This window comes from Cebidichthys violaceus, unplaced genomic scaffold (genome assembly GCF_023349555.1).
Source record: "Cebidichthys violaceus isolate CVI_PGR_0920_01 unplaced genomic scaffold, fCebVio1.0.p SCAF_21, whole genome shotgun sequence".
In the NCBI taxonomy this organism is placed as follows: Eukaryota; Metazoa; Chordata; class Actinopteri; order Perciformes; family Stichaeidae; genus Cebidichthys; species Cebidichthys violaceus.
Genome location: NW_027176384.1, coordinates 12,572,874 through 12,596,406, shown reverse-complemented (window position 1 = coordinate 12,596,406; position 23,533 = coordinate 12,572,874). Strand labels below are relative to the sequence as shown.

The following is a 23,533-nucleotide window of genomic DNA, read 5'->3' as shown; positions in this document are numbered from 1 at the left end:
AGCTGATGACACACACACACACACACACACACACACACACACACACACACACAGTATTTTGCACAATGGTTCAAAATGAGCCTCTCTCCGGCATAACAAACTACGCTACAATGTGAAACCTCTTTGTCTCTTCCTCTGCTTGTATCATGAGCACACATTTAAAAATAACTGGGTCAAAACTTTACCCAGTACAAACGGGTTGTTTGGCGGTGGGGGAAAGCATCGTATCGCAATAATTTATGAAGCAATATTTCATCAAAGCGTGGACGCCAGGTATCGATCTTTTAATATATAAACTGACATTACAAATACAAATAAATCTATTGGTAACAACTGCTTTTCCACTAGATGGTGCTGAGTTTTTTCTGGTGCTGTCGTATTTAAAGTCTGCGGGATTGGCAGAATAAAATGCACTGTTTTGCTCGCATTGTGCTGCAATAAAAACATGATTGAGGTGAGATGAAACGAGAACTTCATCTCATAAGATAAAATTGATGTTTAAAAACTACATAATTTGCTGTTGAAAAAAGGTAATAAATCGCAATATATACACGCCCATCCGGTCTACATGTGTTTTGTGGACCTGGAGAAGGCGTATGACCGGGTCCCCCGGGAGATACTGTGGGAGGTGCTGTGGGAGTATGGGGTGAGGGGGCCACTTCTGGGGGCCATCCAATCCCTGTATGCCCAAAGCGAGAGCTGTGTCCGGGTTCTCCGTAGTAAGTCGGACTCATTTCCGGTGAGGGTTGGCCTCCGCCAGGGCTGCGCTTTGTCACCAATCCTGTTTGTGGTATTCATGGACAGGATATGGAGGCGTAGTCGTGGGGAGGAGTGTTTACAGTTTGGTGGGCTGAGGATTGCATCGCTGCTTTTTGCAGATGATGTGGTCCTGATGTCTTCATAGGGCTGTGACCTCCAGCACTCACTGGATCGGTTCGCAGCCGAGTGTGAAGCGGTTGGGATGAGGATCAGCACCTCTAAATCTGAGGCCATGGTTCTCAGCAGGAAACCGGTGGATTGCCCACTCCGGGTAGGGAATGAGTCCTTACCCCAAGTGAAGGAGTTCAAGTACCTCGGGGTCTTGTTCGCGAGTGAGGGAACAATGGAACGTGAGATTGGCCGGAGAATCGGAGCAGCTGGGGCGGTATTGCAGTTGATTTACCGCACCGTTGTGACGAAAAGAGAGCTGAGCCGCAAGGCAAAGCTCTCTATCTACCGGGCGATCTTGGTTCCTCCCCTCACCTGTGGTCATGTGGACTGGGTCATGACCGAAAGAATTAGATCGCGGGTACAAGCGGCCGAAATGGGTTTCCTCAGGAGGGTGGCGGGCATCTCCCTTAGAGATAGGGTGAGAAGTTCGGTCATCCGTGAGGGACTCGGAGTAGAGCCGCTGCTCCTTTGCGTGGAACGGAGCCAGTTGAGGTGGTTCGGGCATCTGGTGAGGATGCCACCTGGGCGCCTCCCTAGGGAGGTGTTCCAGGCACGACCAGCTGGGAGGAGACCCCGAGGGAGGCCCAGGACCAGGTGGAGGGACTATATCTCCAAACTGGCCTGGGAGCGCCTCGGGATCCCCCAGTCAGAGCTGAGCTGATGTGGCACCGGGAAAGGGAAGTTTGGGGTCCCCTGCTGGAGCTGTTGCCCCCGCGACCCGATCCCGGATAAGCGGACGAAGATGAATGAATGAATGAATATACACTGCCTGGCCAAAAAAAAAGTCGCCACCTGGATCATCATGCCTAGTGCCTACTGTACAAGCCTGTGGGGGCGGTGCTATGATCTGGGGTTGCTGCAGTTGGTCAGGTCTAGGTTCAGCAACAGTATGTGCTCAAACAATGAGGTCAGCTGACTACCTGAATACACTGAATGACCAGGTTATTCCATCAATGGATTCTTTCTTCCCTGATGGCACGGGCATATTCCAAGATGACAATGCCAGGATTCATCGGGCTCAAATTGTGAACGAGTGGTTCAGGGAGCATGAGACATCATGTTCACACATGGGTTGGCCACCACAGAGTCCAGACCTTCACCCCATTGAGAATCTTTGGGATGTGCTGGAGAAGGCTTTGCGCAGCGGTCAGACTCTACCGTCATCAATACAAGATCTTGGTGAGAAATTAATGCAACACTGGATGGAAATCAATCTTGTGACATTGCAGAAGCTGATCGAAACAACGCCACAGCGAATGCACGCCGTAATCAAAGCTAAAGGCGGTCCAACGAAATATTAGAGTGTGTGACCCTTTTTTTTTGGTGGCGACTTTTTTTTTGGCCAGGCAGTGTATTATCTGAATATTCAGCAGATCTCAAAATGTTTTAAATCACAATAAGATCATATCGTGACATAATTATTGTGATAATATGGTATCGCAGCTTAAGTATCGTGATAATAATGTATTGTGACTTAAGTATCGTGTGATACTGGAATCAATAATGTGCATATTGACCAGTTTACTATTATGAGAGCCACAAATACGAGTCTGCATTGAAAGCAGCAGGAGTTGTATTTTTCTGTCCTATTATGTGAAAATAACAGAGAACAGATGGAAGCCAACAAACCAGGGAGACATTATTCATACTTAAACTCCATCTACCGGCCCGCGACTAATAGACACACACACACGCACACGCACACGCACACACACACACACACACACACACACACACACACACACACACACACACACACACAGAGTGTTTCTGTGTTTCTGCTGCAACATTAAACCTCATCACACAAAGCAGTCCTGATCTGTGTGGCAGGTTTCTGTTACTTCATCTTGATGAGAACGAGACAAAGAGACGAAAGGACGAGAGACCTGCAGGCGAGAGAGAGAGAGCGAGAGAGAGAGACAGACAGACAGACAGACAGAGACAGACAGACAGACAGAGAGAGAGGGAGAGAGACAGAGATAGAGAGAGATAGACAGAGACAGACAGAGAGAGAGAGAGAGAGAGAGAGAGAGAGAGAGAGAGAGAGAGAGAGAGAGAGAGAGAGGGAGAGACAGAGAGAGAGACAGACAGAGACAGACAGACAGACAGAGAGAGAGGGAGAGAGACAGAGATAGAGAGAGATAGACAGAGACAGACAGAGAGAGAGAGAGAGAGAGAGAGAGAGAGAGAGAGAGAGAGAGAGAGAGAGAGAGAGAGAGAGGGAGAGACAGAGAGAGAGACAGACAAAGACAGAGATAGAGAGATAGAGAGATAGAGAGAGAGACAGAGAGAGAGACAGACAAAGACAGAGATAGAGAGATAGAGAGATAGAGGGAGAGACAGAGAGAGAGACAGACAAAGACAGAGATAGAGAGATAGAGAGATAGAGAGAGAGACAGAGAGAGAGACAGACAAAGACAGAGATAGAGAGATAGAGAGATAGAGGGAGAGACAGAGAGAGAGACAGACAAAGACAGAGATAGAGAGATAGAGAGATAGAGAGAGAGACAGAGAGAGAGACAGACAAAGACAGAGAGAGAGAGAGAGAGAGAGAGAGAGAGAGAGAGACAGACAAAGACAGACAGAGAGAGAGAGAGAGAGACAGACAAAGACAGACAGACAGAGAGAGACAGGCAGACAGAGAGAGAGAGGGAGAGAGAGACAGACAGACAGAGAGAGAGAGAGAGATAGACAGAGAGAGAGAGAGAGAGAGAGAGAGAGACAGACAGACAGAGAGAGACTCATCTGACCCACTTCAGTCCTGAATACATTAATTCACTGGGATGAACTACTAGGTTTTCTCCAGTAACAGTCTCCATGTCACTGGTGGAATGTAACTATATACATTTACTCAAGTATAAATTGAAGGTACTTGTACTTCACTTGATTAGATTACACTTTCTACTTCAACTCCACCACATTTCAGAGAGAAGTTTTGTGCTTTTTAGCCCACTGCAATTATCTGAAAGCTTCAATTACTTTACACATTATCAAAATAGAAAATGTAAAAAAAAGAAACTGCTACAGTGTATAGTATAAAAACACAACATTTCATTTCATTGTGTTTTCATCCTGAGGAGACTCTGTGATTCACTAAATTCAACTAAATATATGAAGTTATTAAACATAGAGACTTTAAAATAGTGTAATCATTAGATATGATCAATACTTTTTTAGTTTATCAAAGATTCAGTTTTGACGTATGAGTCAGCAGGTAAATAATAACAACATGTTGGAGGTCTACAAACTGTGTCTCCATTACATTGTTTGTCCACCAGAGACCACTGACAACAACTCTAAAGAGCACACATCTTTATCATCTCGGCTCTCAAAACAAATAAGTATAAATTATATTTTAACGCGAGATGAAAGTCAACTTATTGGGTGTAATTCTGGCGCGAGATCTGTAAAGTTTGGACATATTAAAAAATAGGTAGATGAACTGTGGAATGCTTTATTTCTCGGCTAATTTCCTAATACATTTCTTGGTGATTTTCTGGGAGGAAATACGTAGTTGGGTATAATTTACAGGGAAAATAAAAAATGTTTCTTCAAATTCAGGTGTTTTAATAACTACAAGTAAGTCATCCATGTTTGTTTATGTATCAGTCAGGCTTTTGATTGTGTTTTTTATATTTATTAACTCACTCAAATTACTGAATTTCACCAACAAAGTCATGAAACTATGTCCAGTAAAAAAAATGAATTTACTGTATTATTAAATAAACCAAAAAGATCACGTCTACATAATGTAGTAAAATTAAACTTTAAGAGAATTCACTGAGCTGTTGTTGCTCAACTGACTTATAAGTGACTGTTTTCTGTGTTAATAAGTGAACCAGTGACCGGTGGTCCTCTGCAGAGAGCTGCAGGACATCAGAGTCTCACCTCTAGAAGTTTGTCTTCTCATCTGAGATATTATTTTAGTCCATTTGAGAAAGTCGTTGACGCTCAGTCGGAGTAATGGGCCTTTAACGGGCTTCCTGAGTGGCAATCAACTGCATTTTAAATGAGCCCACTCACTTAATAACCAGATAAAGTCCATCAGCACTGCTGGTCAAACTGACGGGAAACACAGAGCTCGTTGTGCAGGAAGATTGTCTGTGAACAAAATGAGGTTAAAGGGACAAAGGCGGAGTAAGAAGAGTTTGTTTGTGTCCGTGTCAGCTTTGCTTTAGCGTTTTATATTTTCTATCTGACTTGTTGTCATGGACGGATAATGAGACAATGAGGCCCAAGAGAAAGGACCAAACACCTCTCCTACATAAAGGAGGGACACTCAGAGGCTTTATAGTTGTTTAGCCCCTTTTTGCAGTCGTTTTGTGGTCATTTTGTGTCTCTTTGTAGTTGTTGTTTGTCTCTTTGTAGTTGTTTTGTATATCTTTGTAGTTTGTTTGTCTCTCTTTGTAGTTGTTGTTTGTCTTTGTAGTTGTTTTGTGTCTCTTAGTAGTTGTTTGTTGTCTCTTAGTAGTTGTTTTGTCTCTTTGTAATAGTTTTTTGTCTCTTTGTAGTTGTTTTGTGTCTCTTTGTAGTTCTTTTGTCTCTCTTTGTAGTTGTTGTTTGTCTTTGTAGTTATTTTGTGTCTCTTTGTAGTTCTTTTGTCTCTCTTTGTAGTTGTTGTTTGCCTTTGTAGTTATTTTGTGTCTCTTTGTAGTTGTTTTTTGTGTCTTTTAGTAGTTGTTTTGTGATCAAATGAATATCATGGGGTAAAAAGGACAAAAAGGTTCAGTGAATCTTTCACTCAGAGCGTTTACAGGCATCATGACTGAGATTCTTCTTTACGTTTAAAGCTACATGACAGAACAAACATGTAAAGAGAAGCAGGAAGTAGGAAAACATATAAAACAATCATGTTTTTTAAACTGCGATAGTGAATGAAGGTTTAAAAAAAGCAGCATTTAGAGTATTGAAAACCTTTTGAGTGTCATAACAACACCAACACACACACCTCAACACACGAGGAAAGAGATCTCTGCACTTCCTCTTTGTATTGTTTGTCAGACAGAAGTGGACCCAGAGGAAGGTCCAGCTTGTTCTCGAGGAGACATCGTTTTAGACCTGAACCGGTCCGACTGCATTCACGACAGCATTCCAGGTGCTGCGTTTCAGAGCCCTGCCTACTTATGTCACCCATGACCATGTGCTCTCCCTGCATGTCAAGGGTGCTACTGAATTATGTATCGATGCCACTTTGAAAACAATTATTCAAAATATGTGACGTCAGCCAATCTAAATGTGAGACAGCAGCAAAGCAGTGTGACTTCTCTGACTCTATCAACCCCAAAACATTCAATTATACTTCCATAAACGTATCATATTCATATCATATTTTCCAGAAAAAAACGCTTTTACTATAAGTTATTCTTATCTAATGGTTGTGCCTTTAATGGACAAACATTTAGGGAAGAAACTAACAATTACTTCCATCATAGATTGCTTTACAGGGTATTTTATAGTTTGATTTATTTAGTCTGTAAAATGTGACGAATGCCAAAGACAATTCCCTGGAGCTAGATATTTATAAAACTGCTTGTTCTGACCAACAGTCAAAAACAAAAAGGCAGCAAATCGTCACATTTAGGAAGCTGAAACCAGCAAATGTTTGGTGTTTTTTTTCTTGATAAATGATATAAACAGCAGTACATCTGCTATTCTTTGGTAAAATAGAATCTATTTAGTTAGAGGATCAAAGTGGAATTTTAAAATACTGTATAATCATATTGTCTCAGCACTAAATAAGACACTTTTTACCTAAAAAGTTGAGAATAAAAAACACAGCCGTGGTCGAAGAACTTTTTGTCATTTTACTTTTGTAATTTGTTGTAACAAAATGTTACTGCTCATTTTGGTCAGGTCCCTGGTATTCAATGCTGGTGGAGAATACTGATTTATTTTCACATTCATGTAATTTTGTCAAAAAAAAACTAGAATCTTCCTTAAAAACCTGTCACAGGTAATATGTATCTCACCATGGAGTATAAACTCCTCTTCATGTCAATATAAACACCCCAAATTAAAAATATAAATACATATTCTAAAGATATAAAGGGTCTAAATATGTTTTTTTAAGGAAAACATTGAATTTTTTGTTGAGTTTTGGGTTAAAATTGTCAAATTTAAAGCCACTGGATAGAACATTTTCATTGAAGTTGAACCTACACACCCTAAATATCTGTTTATGATCATGAATTTAAAAGTCTGACACCCAAAGACCCAACACCCATCACCTCCAGACTCACCTGCACAGGTGACCCCATGCTGGAAGATGTAGAGGCAGCACATGTCACACCAGGTGTCTTTGCCTCCGGGCAGGAAGGTGTGTCCCTCCCCGGACTCCTGTCTCACCCTGGGGTCCTTCTCTCCGGGGGTGAAGATGGTCCTCACATCGGGGGGTCTGAACCCCCTTTTCCTGGCCCGCGGTGGCCCCGCACCGTGACCGTCCATCTCGTTTCTCCCCTCGTGGCTCGGTGAACTCACCGGTGGTTTCACCTCCCCGTGCGCTCTCTCGCTCCAAGCCGCCGGCAGAGGAGACAAGTGCGGCCGGACAGCCTTCACTATCGCCGCGCCCTTGCCGGCCTTGGAGATCCGCAACTTGGCACCGGGATGCGACCAAGCGGTCTTCGATGCCTCGTTCATCGTACCCGGAGACTCATCCGTGACCGAGGGGACATATTTCCGACCCTGGTGCACGACGTTGAACATCATGTAAGCTCCTCGAACTCCTCCAGCGCGTTTACAAAGTCGGGTGAGGTGTATTGACGAATGACCGACAGGTGAGGCGTCACTGATGACACCGGCTGATGAGCTGCGTCCTCCTCGCGCTCGTGTTTGTTGTCGGCGAAGCAGGTTGAGGCAGTCCGAGGTGTGCAGGGGAACGGGTTGGATCTCATTTCATTGAGAGACACCAAACAGCGGCGGCGTCACGTTGGATAGACAGGAGCGCGCGCCAAACTCCGTTTAAAAAATACGAATTCATAGATTACTTTGTTGACAGGAAGCGTAATCAACTTAACTCGATTAAAATAAGTCAGTGAATTAAAGGGACTGTGTTCTTTAATTCGGCGTAAATTTCATCATTTACAAACCCACAAGTTTTAAGTTTAAAGCTTTACTTTGGTGTGGCCTAGTGCCAACTACGCAGAGTGACTGAATACATAACTTTAATAACTTCTAAGAACACTAGAATCATCTAAACTGAGATTTAATTAAAGCAAACTACTGTTAGGGATTTCATTTATATGCCGAATTATTAAGAAAATGATAATATAATAAGTTGTTGCTTGGTGAAACATTGAGAAAGAAATTAAAAAACTAAAAAGTAGAAAAATGAAATACATTATAAAACATTTGAATGGGGTTCAGGACTGCTGTCAGTACGATGCAGTTCTTCATTTGACCACAAGACGGTGCTGTTTTCACTTTTTATTTTAGTAAAATAAAGAGATTTGTACATTATAATGAAATTGTACACATGCACCGTGCAGTCTTGTACACATACATACATACATACATATATATATACACACACACACACACATTTCTTATGAAATAAATACATTAATATATCGCAATAAAATGTCCTAAATTTTAATATTCAAGATCAATTAACCTGTTTATATTCCTAAAGTATATTTATTTCCGCTGCATCGATAAACTTTTTAATAAACAGAGAATATATTAATAGAACACGTGACGACCTCAGTAAGAACCACTCGGTATAAAGATTTTATTACAAAGAATACAGTTTATTTTTTGTCATTTACGCATTAATTTGTAGCAAAATTAAACACACACACACACACACACACACACACACACACACACACACACACACACACACACACACACACACACACACACACACACACACACACACACACACAAACCACTTGCTGGATCCTTCAGAAACTCTGAAAACAAACATTTAAATTAATTTTCATGAAAAAGTGCAAATGTTAAATATTACAATTTTTTTGTCCACCAAACTCCAGCACAAATAATGCTGATTTAAAAACGACTTTAGCTATCCTATATTTCCCTGAAAACACACGATTATCATTATTTTTTTTAATTAAATAACATAAAAGTAGTAATAGTTTAGTCGTTGGCTCAAATGTGTTCTGATGCATGAGGGTGCAGGTGTGTTGCTGCTCGTCAGCGTTTCACATGCATGTAAACTGAGAAAGTGGCAGAAAACCAAAATGTGTCTTTGAAGGGAACTCAAACGTCTTCCCGCTCACTCGTCGTCCTCATCGTCGCTGTAGAAGGCTTCCACCTGTAACAGAGGGAAATGTGATTATTAAAAAAGGCTTATGGGTGAAATGAATTGGTTCAAGAAGATATTAAAGGTGTGTTTTTAAAAACGTACATATCCGCCCTGCTGCTGAACCCAGGAGGAATAATAATGCTGCAGGTATCGGGCTCCGTGGTCCAGCAGTCGGTTCCTGGGCAGCGAGTTCACCTCCGACAGACGACTGGTGACCTGCAGACAAACATAAGTCAATATCCCCCACAAAAAAAAACTTTTTTTACTCTGGTTATATTTATTAATAACACCATAAAGGTTGCTCTCACCTCACAGGCGACGGCGATCTGGGTTTTGGGCGATGCTTTGGGCCCTGGGGAGTCCGGGTGGGGGCTCTTGAGGCCCATCCTCGTGAGAAGAGTCGACATCAGCAGCTTAAAGAAGCCGTAGTCCCGAAAGAGCTCCGAGGCGATATCGGCGTCTTTCAGCTCCTGGTGGGGACCACAAACGGTTTCTTCATGTTCAGAGTTACTTCATTGATACTATATTACCTCCGCGACTGAACGGACATTTATTTTAATTAAAATCTATAAGACTGACACTTTAGATGAGCTTGACAGTAGAAATGTCAGAAATAATAACGTGTTTTAGAGCAGAAATGTGGATAAACTTTGAAATAATTTCACTACTTTCAGTTCATAAACATCCAGTAGGATGGACATTTAGCTTACGATATCTGATAAACGCTTTCGTCTCAAATGTTTATGAGCTATTTGTGAACTCTAGACCTTCCAGATACGGTGGATGACGGGGCACAAAAACAGCAATACGACGACATACAAACACGAACCGCTTCCAAACCTTTTGCCATGAAAGAGTTTCCAATGAATCCTCCAGAGAGGTTGAATTAAATGAACTACATTCAGAGAAAAACGTTGTTTCTTACCTTCTCGTGGAGCCGGTCTCCAGCGTCTCTCAGCAGCAGGCCGATAATTTTCTCCACATTCTTATTCTCATCTTCACCTGGAAGAAAACAACAAGGATCCACAGGTTTAAAGGTTTAAAGGTTTGAAGATTTGAAGGTTTAAAGGAGCACAAAGAACAAAATCAACACACACAGTTCAGTAATATTTCCTGATGCATGTTAATCCTAATCGCTGCTCAAACATCACCTACATTTAGTTTAGCGGCACGTTTAAGGAAGGAGGTCAACTCAGAGGTAATTCAAGCCGTTGGCCCTCTGACGAAAGTATTGCAATATTTATATATATTTGCAGTATAATAAACTGGGTGTCTGCGGTGACATCCCTGGAAGAAGAAGCTTAAAGCTTAAAGCTCGGGAGACATTCTTGTGGATAAAACTTGCCCACAAGTCTCCGTGTTTATTCTGAGAAGAAGAAACCAAAACTCACCTTCTGGAGAGTCGGGCTCTATTCCTGGAGGAACGAAGGGGATTTCATCAGCGATCTTCGTCAGTGTATGTGCTGTCTCTTTAAACTCCTCCTCCTCGTCTTCTTCTACTAGTTTACCTGAATGAAATTCTAAAACACACATGACAGAGTTTAGAGAAAGGAAACAAAGAGTATGAGCACAGCAACAAGACCCAGCCTGTCTCCTAAGAATAAAAACACGTCATAAGAAAAGCCTCAACGTGAGCTGCTGCCTGGTGATAAACAGGAAGAACTTGTGGCTGCATGTTTTAAAAACACATTTAATCTTCTTGACTCAATTTTTAAAAAAAGCTCATTTGCATGTTGGCAGAAGTACAAAAACACGAGGTGACGATGAAGGATGCGTCATCTTCATTTGTGACGTGGATCATGGACTCTGGACTTTATAGTGACTTTCAGTCATTGAAGTTGTCATTTTATATCATTTTACAGACAAAACGATGGTTCTAATAATCAATAATAAAAGTAAAGATTCTCACCACATATAGGACCAGATCTGTCCTCAACACTACGCAGCTTCCCATTCATTTGGCTCGGTTCTTTGTCTTCTTCGTCTCCTTTGTCTCCTGTCTGAGGTTTGATACAGCTGAAGATGTTTGGTCTCCATCCCTTCAACTTCATCCTCCTCCTCTTCTTCTTCTTCTTCTTCTCTTTCTGCGTCTCGTCCGGCGTCTGAGGTGAGGACGACTCGTTTGTGTCGGGGCCACCGGATACTAAGAAGTCCTTCTGAGGAGATTCCTTCTGAGGTCGTCTCCTCTTGGCGTAGGCCATGAGGAGCCTGAACTCCGCCGTGTCCTCCATGCTGTCGGAGTCTGTAGCTTTAGGGTCTGTGGTGTTGTCCAGGTTGGAGAAAGGGTCGTGGATTTCCACGTGTCCGTTCGCCATGTTGGTTTACTGTTAATTAAAAAAAAGAAGAAAACATTTCTAGCTAAATAAGTGTTATTCATAAACATATTCTTTCCATCAGTTGTTGCTTCTTTGTTGGTTTTTACTTTAATTGTATTTTTCTGCAAAAAAAGTCAGAATAAACTCAAGGGGACTTTTACCCGGTTAAATAAAAGGTAGATTATATGAAATGTGGCTTTAACTGGTTTGCAGAGTAGCAGTCTGGTTCCCTTCACGTCTTCAGTGTAGTCTAACGGTTTATAGTATATTTTATATTTAGTCTATTCATCGACCCACAGAGAAGTTCTCAGATGAGAGTATTTCCTGCTTTTATCAGCTTTCTCTTTAACTGTAAACTTTATATCTTTGGTCGACAATCTGAAGTTGTATGTAATCTCTTTATGCCTGAAAAATGACTTGAACAAATACTCACTTAGTAAAATAGTTACCAAATAATTTCCTCTTGAGTATTTATTTATTTCTGCTGACTCTGATTGTTTTCATGTCTGTATTCTACACACTCCAATAACTGTGTAATAAACATTTGTTCGTACTCTTATAGTAGTGTAATATAACTCTTATTATTGATGTAATATTAGTCAGTTTTATCTTTATTTTAAGTCACTTTACTTAAATGTATTTCACTGTTTTACCGCCCTCTAGTGGCGGTTAGTGGGTATTACACTCGTGACAACTTCCCTGGGTCATGTCGAGGCATGCACTCGTTTATCAACTTAATAATAAGTTGTTTTTACTTTAACACACAACCAACACAGTCAGGGATTTAAATAACAAGTTAATTAACTGTCACAAGGCATGTTTAATTAATAAAAGACACTTTTAAACGACGTTAAGACCGTTTAGTTAAAAGGTTGTTACAACTGTACCGAGTCAACGAATGCGGAAGTAAACTTCAACAATAAAAAAATATATATTTGAAAAACATAAAAATATATATGAGTACTTACGGTCCAATCGAGTAAAAAGAGACACAAATATGGTTCAAAGAGACAGCTCCCTCAGTCACTGTCTGCAGGTTATTACTCCTCCCTCCTCCGAGTTACTTTTAAAGACTCAGCGGTCCAAAGTTGTCGACGTAATGACGTGATGCCGTGATGACGCGTTGACGCACGCCCACGTCAGAGTACTGTAATGTGACAGAAAGCTACTTTACGTGCTCGTCCTCAAAGCTTTAAAGCGTTGAGTTTTTCTGTTGAAAATCAGTAAATACATACTCAAAAGTCACTTTAACACAAAGTATAATATATTTATAGTTTATAATATATAACTATATCATATTGTGCTCTCAAGCGTTGTTTCTAATACAAACAATCTCTAACTGAAAGTGAAACTGACAGTGACACAGCCAATACAAAAGTGTTTCAACTTTATTTATAATAAAATGATAAGTTTACTCAAATGTTGTTACAGCTGTACAGTCTGGCATGCTTTGTCATTATGCCTCTCAAATATATATATATACATACACACATTTATTGTTATTTTTATTCTTCCCTTAAACACTTTTAAAAGTTCACAAAATTCATCCCAAAGTAAATAGGTGGGGATTTTATTTTTTGTGACAGAAACTTCCAGAACCTCTTTGTGTTAACAGACAGTTATAATAAAGCCTGTTTTTGTTTTGATGGTGTGTCAGTGATGTAATAAAATTGATTAACATCGAAATACTTTCACTTTGGCAGTAATGTTTTGACAAGAGGAAAGGGGAACTGATACATACAAACTAAAATAAGAAATAGGAGGTTTACATTCATTTAAATAAACTACAGTGTCTGAAATCTTCACAAACATTTCAAAACTTAACCGGCACTTGTTGTTGACGATGAATGGGACGACGTACACTTACTCCTCTTTCCAAGAAGTGATCCATTTCTAAATAGTCACGGACTGCTGTGACGTCTGACTCATGAAGAAAACAACTGGGCCAGCAGCAGTTTAACAGGAGTCATCAGTCATGTTAAAGACGACTGATGACTCATGTTAAACTTGACTCTGGCCGTAACGAAATATCACCTTAGGTGTGAGTTTAATATTTTTGGTTTGGTCATTCAAATGTCTATTTATTTTGATTGATTTATTTAGGTTCCCCACATAATATTATTAAAACAAAAACATATTTCTGCCTCATACATTTTCTACTTCGTCAGACTTTTTCTTCTATATTTTCATGTGAATTACTGAATACTTGTATTTCCTCAGGCAGCAGAATGTCATTTAAATAAAACAGGAAAGTTGTTTGAACTGAGAAAAGGTTGCAAAGACATGGCGTCTTTTTAAGAGGTCACAAGTAGAAAAAGGTTGGGAACCACGGATCTAGAAAACACTACGGGAGCCGATTTTAAGAAGTTAAAATAAGAGATGAACAGTAATGATAAGAACATAGCATTTTGGTTTACTCGGTCAAAATCACGAGACAGAAAGTAAAAGTTATGAGACAAAAAGGGTTAAACGAGAAGTGAAAATGTATAATTTTTTATCATGACTGAATTTGAATCCATTTATTTTTCTGGTAAAAACTCAGTAAACTAGTGTTATAATCAAAATACTGAATAAATCAGCTGATTAGTTCTTCTTAACTTGTGTTTTAGATATTTATTTTAGTATTTAAAGTTTCCAGCCTGTTTCAACAGTTGATAAAGTCTGACATTTGAAGCCATGTTTCTCTGATAGTTTTTAAAGAATTAACTTTACTTTTTTTCTTCTTTTTTTTTAAAGCCAACTGGGACAAGAAACTCCTTCAAGTGCTCAGAAGAAGAAACACCACCATGAGACAACGTGATCCTTCCACAAGTATGTTCGTCCTCTTTTTAGCCTTTCAGGGAATTCCCAGCTGAGACGCAGTGAGCTTGTGTTTGACTTAACGGACACCTGAGAAATCCGTCACAGTCGCGTCACATTCAGGAAGCAATTTAACACAGTCATACGGGTGAGGGTTCATTTCCTGTACAGCAAAATACAGCATTATACAGTGAACACGCATTTCAGTACGGTAACTGACGGTTTTATCATCAGGTTTGAGTTCACGACAACGAGCAGTGAAATATTTAATGTGTGGAGGAAGATGTAAAGATGTAAAAGAGATTTTATTACCGGAAGAGTAAAGAGTCTCCTGTTTGACCTCCTATAAAATACTGTCATCAGCATTTTTCGATAAGATTGCAAACATTAACACGATTATCACACCCTGTATTAACAATGATTAACTGATATGAATAATATAATAATATAAAACCTCTTGATTTGTAATCTGTTCTGAGGTTTAAGGCTTTTCAAACCTAAAAACATAATCCTTTAAAAACAAGAAAATCATGGATATTTAGAAGTTTTTGTTCAAGGTTTGTAGTTTATGCTCTACTTCTTTATTTTACCTGAATTATTTCTATGGCACAGTGTTTTCATGACTTAAAGAGAAGTGTCTAATCCATTCATATTACTTTTAATATAACTAATAGTCAGAAAAATAATAATATATAATATTAAAAAAAGAGATGTCTAGTGGAGTGTTTAATGGTTGTTGTCATGATTAATATCTTATTGTTTCCTTTCATAAGTATTTTGGATCATTTTAGCCGTGCAAAAATGAAAATATCGTAACAACTATTTGATGAATTGCCATGAATTTTTGCACAGACATTCATGGTCCTCAGAGGATGAATCCTACTGATGTTGGGGATCATCTGACTTTTCCTCTAGCGCCACCAAGAGGCTGAAATTAGTTGTTTTGAGTGAAATGGCCACACAACTTTTGGATGGATGAGGATTAGCGTCCTCTTTTTGGTTCTCCACTTTTATAAATGTTATTAATCAATTATATTTATGACCAAATACCTGCAAAACCAATGACATTCCCATCACCCCTTAACTGAACTTTGTTTTCACTGCTAATTAGCAAATGTTAGCATGCTAACATGCTAAAGATATGATGCAACAGATGAATTAAGAACATTGTGAACTAACCACACACTACGAGGCATCTTTGCATCTGGATGTTTAAATTTGCATGAAAGTGACTTCATCATGTTGGCGGTTGGTTCCCAGTTTAGATAAATGTTTTTGGCTGAAGAGGAAACACAGTTAAGTAAAATGTCCACAACAGGAAATAATGTCAGAGGCAAAACTACAGCATCACATCTTCTTTTAACAAATGAATAAAATAAAACAACTTCAAGTAATCCCATCATCATCATCATCATCATCATCAGCAGCAGGAAAATAAGAAATACAAAAGCAAAAGAAAACCACATGTCCAACCAAAGAGGAAACTCGGGTAGAAATCATTTAAAACTATAATAATTAAATAGTTTAAAACAACAATAATGCCATCTTTTATGTCACATTACCAGAAAATAATCCCAAGGAAGGAGGTAAGAGAATGCCATGCATAAAGAAACGCTGATGAGAGACGTAATCTAATACAGAGTTTCTACTCGACAGAGCGATAAGAGGCATGTGAGCGGGCCGAGCTTATAGTGGCTTCACAGAAAGATCGTCACCATTCACAGATTGAGGATTTCATTTATCGTCTCCAGGCACTCAGAGGAAGCTCTCAGTGCCGGAGAGACAGCGGTAGCCATCGTAGAAGTAAACAGTCGTGAAGAGACAGAGAAAGTCGCATCTGAGAGGCTTGAAAACGTGGATTTAGTCGAGGGAATTTACTCAGAAGTGAAGCAGGACATCTCAGGTATATTAAACTAAAACCTGTAAGAAAAGATTGTCGTGTGAGCAACACTTAAGGTAGTTGGTACACTCACCCTGATGCCAAGAAAAAACATTGATCTTAATTAAAATGTCAATTAAAAAATGTATTTCTGTTTGCCAGACACCATTTTATTTTGATTTTACTGTTTACGTTTTGACTAGCGTTATTATTTTCTTTGTCTTCACAGACTGAGAAGGAAGTAAATTTAAAATCGGTGGAGCGAACCTTTAACTGACAATGTTTCCAAAAAAAACCCAACTTAAAAGGTCCATTTGCTAAATATCTTCTGGAGCTTTCAGCCACGTCAAGGAAGAAAAGCAAATGTTTCTGAAAGCTCTGGAGGAAATCTAGTCATCTAGTCAAGATGCGGCCTCACTGTGCGACGGCTCTATTTTTAAATAAAACTTCCCATGTGTTGGTTTCAATGGTGAAGAAATAATAAACTGTCACCGATGACTCATGAAAGAAAATCTGAGTAACACCGAGTTTCAGTAGCTGTTAAAAAAGAAAACGGGATTTCCAACAGTTTAAAAGCCTTCAGACTTCTACGACGGCTACGGAGTCTTTCAAATAATTCAAAGCAGTTCTTACTTTATATATCAATTTAGCTTAACACAGGTTATATCAAAAGAGACCTCACGGGGTTGTGTTTAAAAGTTCAATCCATGTACATGCACACAAAGTAACATACGAAATAAAAGAACAGGACAATCATAAAACCAACCAGCACTGAAGTAAAAATGCACATTCAATACTCCTCGGTGCTAAAAGGTAATGTTCAAAACATTAATGTAATGTAAACGATCAATATAGAAATGCAAAAGACGTCATCTATTCATATTGCATTGAATATGGCTCAGATTTGTATCTTCTTCTTGGATAAATGCTGCAAACACACACACACACACACACACACACACACACACACACACACACACACACACACACACTATTACAGCAACACACAGTCTGTAGTCGCGTACATGCTGCACAGAGAGCAGAGAAGAGACTGTTTCTGTTGCAGCTGTACTGATTCTCTTTTCAGGTTTGATATGGAATGAGGAATCATATCACACACACACACACACACACACACACACACACTTACTCACTCACAAGCTGCACGTGAAAAGAAAAGCCTTGTCGGGTCAGGAGTACCAGATACACACTATGACAAGTTAAAATATGTTTGTGTGGCGTCAGCTGGAGTAGTGATTATGCTTTAAACAGAGTCTGGTCTGTCCTCCACAGTCAGCTGAACTATCCTCCATACTGGGCTGATACTGGCTTTGTTGATGTTTTTAAAACCACATCTGGCAACGAAACGCCGTTAAAGGTAAATGAGAGAACTGTGTTTCTCCCTGATTCGCCTCCAACACTGTGGAACAAACCAGCGGTTCCCAACACTCGTATTTATCTTGTGACACCTTGAAACACATCAATATAACCTGGGAGCAGATGGACTGAAGAGTGATCGTTCAGTTAGACGGGTTTTTAGATGCCTGAAAAGGTGAAAGTATCAAGTATTATTCTATTTTGTCGAATCACATTGTTTTGTTGTTGCTTCTGGTATTTTTATGAGCGAATGTGAAGCAGCTTGTAGCACTGCTTTTAAAAGTGAATTCCTTCTTTCTTTCTGTACTTCAAATAGTGTGGGACCTTCATCATGTCATCAAAGCCCTCCGTTGACCCAGTGACGCTGAATGAAACATTAATTTGGTATGAAAGCAGAGATTTATGTGAAAACAAACCACTGTGATTCTGGGAGCAGATGTGACACTACATCCATGTAATGTCTTTGGCACACAGGTTTTATGGGGTGAACGTTATATAAAACTTAAGTATTTAGGTCAAATATTTTTTTCTAAATGCTCATCAACACATTTTCTTGAACTCTCTTTCTTAAAACATGAAGTGTGACCAAAAACAAACGAGTTTTCACGAGTTCGGCTCTCCTAAACGACACGTGAACTCACGACGGCTTCTCAAAGTGCACTTGCATCCTCGATCAATCAGCACAACCAATAAATAGAATATGAATAAATAAATACAAATAAATAGTTGCCCATTAAAGTCTCCGGCTGCTGTGAGCTGAAGCAGTTCACTCCTCTGGTGTGTATCTCTCTCCGTCTGCACAGACGAGCCAGACTCTGTTCGTTAGTTGTTGTTTTTTTACACTTACACACACTCGTCTCCACTACGACTGCGTGTGTGTGTGTGTGTGTGTGTGTGTGTGTGAGTCCAGAGAGGCAGAGTGACTGTGTGCGTGCGTGTGTGTGTGTGTGTGTGTGTGTGTGTGTGTGTGTGTGTGTGTGTGTGTGTGTGTGTGTGTGTGTGTGCGTGCGCCTCAGACAGCCGTCTCCAAGTCCTCGTGGGCGGTAGATTGCTGTTGGGCGTTCAGGAAGCCGGCGAGCTCCGAGTCTCCCTCCGCTTGGTCCGCGGGCGTCTTCCCCTGGTGGACACACACACGGTCACTACGGTGAAAAAACAGAAAGGAGCGCAGGGCTGCAGCTAACAAGTTGTCATATTGAAATAACAATAATAACAATAATAACAAATTACCACGTTGCCAATGCATCAAAACAAAAAAAAAAGTACACAGTAATATTAATATTCTCTCTCTCTCTCTCTGTAAGTCATTGAAGCTGCTGGTTTCTGGCGCTGAAAAGCACAAATTTGCCTAAAAGGACTTAATAAATCTGTCCTTGTGCCCCTTCTATTAAATAAAATAAAAAGGTTATTGTCACTATCCAAACATAACAAAAATGCTGCGTTGTTTTACAGACTTCACACTGAACACTTTGCTCTCTTTCTCCTCACTCCTCATGTCACTCTCTGATCGCTGCTCAGAAGTAAAACGGACGTTTATTCATGCTGTGCATTTCACACACTGTATGTCTTGAAGTGTTTTAACAGGATGGTAAAGTGAGGTGTTTCGACAGCCGGTGAATCCCGAACAAACAAAGGGATCAGGCTTTCTACGGTCAGGACAACCCCGGAGAGACACACCCTGAGGCCTCTGTAGATCACTTACAAGTCATGCTGGTCCTCTTAATATGACTCAGCAGCATTTACGGGAAGTGTGTGTGTGCGTGCGTGTGTGTGTGTGTTTACCTGAAAGTTGACTTTTTCCAGCGACGCCCCGGCCTCTACCAGCAACCGACACACGGCATGCTGCTTCTCTGAGGCTGCTTTGTGCAAGGCAGTGTCCCCTCTACACACACACACACACACACACACACACACACACACACACACACACACACACACACACACACGCGCACACAGACAGACAGATGTCTTAGCGGTCAGATAAGCTGGGGGAACAACCGTGGTACCGGTAAACTGACCACACTGACGTAAAACAGAGAGCATAAAAGTTCTCACGCTATCAAGGCAGGTGACTTTCAACAATAACCTGATAACAAGTACAAATAAAAAACATACACAGAGACTGCTTTAGGGAAAAAATACATTTAAAGTGGTCAACATACTTCTCTCTGTCGGTCAAATCCAGAAGCACCTTAGAGCCTGAAGATGGAGAAACAGGAAAAACTTAATCACAAAGACACAATGATTATGTAAGAAAACACACATTCACTCTTTACATTTGTACTTTAAAGGAGTTTAACAGCGTCAACACTCATTCTTCTTCCTCGTCAAAAGCTGGCGCCTGCATTACCCACAATGCAACTCCACGGCTGACACTTTCGGGTATGCTACGCTCGTAGCGGCTAACGTTACCTGGAGCCTGGAGCGGAGATGAGCAGCGAGTTACGCTTCTTTCTGACTCCAGCAGATTTATTTAGATTTTTTTTCACTGACATCGAGTGACATCGCTTCCAGCGAGACCCTTTAAGATGACCTTCCACATACATTTACCTCCATGCACTTCACACACGTTCTCACCCTGTTGCAGTATGAAGCTGACCAGGTCCGTGTGTCCGTTCTGGGCGGCTATATGTAACGCTGAACAACCTCTGGAGTCTCTGACCAGCAAGCTGACGCCTCGACGCACACACTCCGACAGCTGGAGACAGAGGGAAGAAGCAGAGTCGACATGGTAAACACAAAATAGCGTTTAAAGTGTATTCAGCGTTCTCTTCAGCAGCACAGAAAGAACGCTCTCTTCAGAGTTGCGTTGTAGAAACCCCTTTCTTTAGAGATTCGATGAAGTGGTTTATGCTGAATCATTATTGATCTTCTTATCAGCTGGTGAAAGAGAGAACCTGGAGAGATTAAACTAAACAGGCTGTTTGGCTGAGTCTTAATGAATCTCAGTGCAGCAGGTGCAAACCGGTTAAACTTGCTTTAACAAAACACGTTCCTCTACAGTCAGTGTGTGATTGCACTTTACCATAGACAGGTCTCCTGTACCGGCAGCCGTCAGCAGGGCTGTAAACACACAAACAGACAGAAAATCAGCGACAGAAATCTTCCTCTTTTTCTAAACATATCTGCCTCCGCGTGGAGTAACGATGACTAAACTATGAATAACGTTCAGGGATTTCTTCTGCTTTAAGATGTTGGGGCTGTGCGCAAAGCGAGGCACTGATTAAGAAAAAAGGAAGCGAGGAAAATAGCAATAAACAAGTTGTTCTTTTATCCTGCAGGGTCTTTCTGCCGGGACTCTTTGAGCTTTCAGTTTCACCGTCGGCCTTTTGTCCATTCAGGTGAAGCCTGAGTTTATTTCCTCCCAGCGGAACATTTCCATTGTCTCTGGCTCTCAGTAGCACGTCTGAAAATACTTTATGACAAAAACTAGAAAACCTGCCTGGACTTGAGTTAGACGCACCAAGAAAAGTGTTTCATCCAATATTACTCAATACCGCCACACCCCAAAAATACGGAGTCACCTCTTGTATTGTTTTTGTCTCTGTAACCCTTTTACCGTCTTCTGGAACTGAATTCAAGATAATTTTACCCCCAAAAACAATGAAACAAACATGACTGAACATGAAGCGTCAGATCAGATTGTGTTTGGTTTTGATCGAAGAGTGAGTGGACTCTGTTTGTTTGGTGTTTGCTAAACTGAAAGTGGACAAAGATGTCGGGACATGTGAGGACGAGAAACCACAGGTCTGTTAAACTGGAGAGTCCCAGGAACTACAATGACTTATTACTCACAGGGAAGATCCTCCAACTTTCCCAGAGTAAGTCTACGGGGAACGTTACAATCATCACCAGCCTGAACGAGGGGATTTAAGAGACTTTTTTTAAGAGGCTGTTTTAATAAACATCTGTAAAGCCCTCAGGGAATGTTGAGATTCAGCAAGAGGAATATCTGTTCTTTAAGACGAAGCCGTTTGACTCTTTATGTCTCGATGACAAACAAACACAGCAATGTTTGATATGAAGCTAGAAAATAAAGAAATCCAGCATTTCTTCTGTACAAAAGTAAAAGTGTGACTTATTAATGAGGAAATAATGAAATAACACCTTATTACAAGTTTACATTTTCGTTTCTAAAGTGAAGTTTTTAAAGAGGTGTGTGTGTGTGTGTGTGTGTGTGTGTGTGTGTGTGTGTGTGTGTGTGTGTGTGCTTTCTACCTTGTTCGTCGGGTGTCAAGGAAACACTGGAAACAAAAAATGACAGAAGGAATTAAAATGTGATGTAGAACTTGTGTAGAAAACTTAGCGAGTAGAGATTACTTTTTAATCTTTTAATTAATTGTTTGCTCCATAAATTTAAAAAAAAAACTCGCTGAATAATCAATTTATTGATCGACAGAAAATGAAACCGCAACCACTTTGATCATCAAATCATCATCTAAACACTGAGAAAAGAATAAATGATTAACTGTTCTCTTGGTTGACTTTTCCTTTCAGTATTACCCAATGATATAATTAGATTAAATACTAGTAGTCCAAATATAATATTTAGTCAAAATGTACGCGACAGCACATTCATACATACTGTCCTGGTCAGGTCTCCCTTGCTAAAAAGGTTTCCGACCTCAGCGGGTCCTACCTGGTTAAATGAAGGTTGAAGGAAACATAAAATGATACATCTGTCGTGTCTCTGCTGACGTACCCAGCAGTCGGCTCCACCACCAGATCAGGCATCGCCGTGGACGACCCCTGGTTCACCGTCGGCCCCTCGTGGTCCAGGATGAAGACCTCGTCCTGACAGATCTCTGTCACAAAGTGGAGGTGCTCCTACAGACACACACACACACACGTACGTACGCACATGCAGATAAAGATATATATATATATATATATATATACCAGCAGAAGCTCATGAATCCTAATGATAGTAGCTCCTTTCAGTCGTGTTTACCTGAGCCTTGTCGATGCGGTAGAAGCGGTCAGCTGACGTGGCTGCAGAGCACAAACATGCATGTCAACAGGAAGCACTTGTTTAGGACTCGGAGGACTCTCGTCTGTCCGTCAAGTCACTTAACGTTTTAAACCGGCTTTTAACGGACTGACGTTATATCCCCTCAGATTGCTATTTTATCTCATTTATCAAGTTAAACTTCTACATAATTACTGTCTCCAATTGCCTTTGTTGAAGCACTTTGTAAACATGCTACGAAAAGAGCTTCACAAAGTTGTTATTATGATAATTGAGACACCAAAAACACTGGAATGATTAGAAATAGTGGCGGGTGTAAAGGTGGATATAGCAGCATAACAAATGTACAGATTTAGTTTACAAAGGTTCTAAAAATACTAATATGTCACAATGATAATTACTTTATTTGTGAGGCTCTTTTCTTAATGTAGTTCAACAAAGGACAAGAGACTATCACACTGTGATACAGCACAGAAGGAAGTACATTCAAAGGAAATGTTTTGATGGGAACCTGTTTAGAAAATCAATGTGTCCACTGCTGTCATACGTTAGCTGCTCCTCTCTGATGAAACGATAAAAATGACTCTCTGAGGTTTGTTTGTGTCACATGAGCATCTGTGTCTCAGTCACTCACAATCCAAGAAGCTCCAGTTGGGAGAGAGTCTGCTGGTGGAACTGGTCCTGGGGACGCCTCTGCTCTCGTCCTGAAGACAAAGAGATCAGACGCTCGTGATCTTCATCCTCACTTTACTGAACAACAAACTAAACGTAGGGAACACTTTACATCGGGGATTATTTAAGGAAAGCAAAAGAGACAAATCCAGACAGAGAAAAGGGATTAATAAGAGCTGATTATTGAACAATCAGTAACAAGACAGAGACAATGAGGCAGAGTATAGTGTAAGACTCACCACAGCTAATGAATATCATTATAATATTACTGTTTATATGTACACAAAAGACTTTACTGAACAAGGGTGTCAGTCTGCAAAACCTACATT

General features: G+C 40.4%; 3 protein-coding genes across 11 annotated transcripts in view; all 3 read right to left on the bottom strand.

The window, feature by feature from the left end:
- The window catches only part of rassf3 (Ras association domain family member 3), a gene marked incomplete at its 3' end in the record, with an annotated part of 12,394 nt that extends 4,762 nt beyond the window's left edge, over positions 1 to 7,632 (bottom strand). Inside the window, exon 1 of the mRNA XM_068717409.1 lies at positions 7,170 to 7,632. Coding sequence (XP_068573510.1) covers positions 7,170 to 7,632 — 463 coding nt within the window. The remainder of the gene's footprint in view (positions 1 to 7,169) is intronic.
- Positions 7,633 to 8,339: 707 nt separating this feature from the next.
- Positions 8,340 to 12,589, bottom strand: LOC137877068 (apoptosis facilitator Bcl-2-like protein 14). Its single transcript, XM_068716752.1, has 7 exons — positions 12,480 to 12,589; positions 11,106 to 11,520; positions 10,588 to 10,716; positions 10,122 to 10,198; positions 9,505 to 9,666; positions 9,299 to 9,412; positions 8,340 to 9,205 (listed from the first exon to the last, which is right to left on the bottom strand). Exons 2-7 carry the CDS (start codon positions 11,509 to 11,511, stop codon positions 9,167 to 9,169), a joined length of 927 nt encoding a protein of 308 aa, XP_068572853.1. The 5' UTR covers positions 11,512 to 11,520; positions 12,480 to 12,589; the 3' UTR covers positions 8,340 to 9,166.
- Positions 12,590 to 12,881: 292 nt separating this feature from the next.
- The window catches only part of dgki (diacylglycerol kinase, iota), a 54,797-nt gene continuing 44,145 nt past the window's right edge, over positions 12,882 to 23,533 (bottom strand). For 7 of the 9 annotated variants that reach the window (XM_068717454.1, XM_068717458.1, XM_068717459.1 and 4 more), the window contains 9 exons: positions 23,167 to 23,236; positions 22,515 to 22,555; positions 22,266 to 22,390; positions 21,782 to 21,807; positions 20,589 to 20,626; positions 20,141 to 20,261; positions 19,726 to 19,762; positions 19,346 to 19,445; positions 12,882 to 18,683 (listed from right to left, as the gene is read on the bottom strand). In XM_068717454.1, the coding sequence (XP_068573555.1) occupies positions 18,579 to 18,683; positions 19,346 to 19,445; positions 19,726 to 19,762; positions 20,141 to 20,261; positions 20,589 to 20,626; positions 21,782 to 21,807; positions 22,266 to 22,390; positions 22,515 to 22,555; positions 23,167 to 23,236 (663 nt within the window). In that variant the 3' untranslated portion in view covers positions 12,882 to 18,578. Of the gene's footprint in view, positions 18,706 to 19,345; positions 19,446 to 19,725; positions 19,763 to 20,140; positions 20,262 to 20,588; positions 20,627 to 21,781; positions 21,808 to 22,265; positions 22,391 to 22,514; positions 22,556 to 23,166; positions 23,237 to 23,533 lie in introns of all 9 variants that reach the window. The other 2 variants (XM_068717455.1, XM_068717461.1) reach the window with 2 other exon arrangements.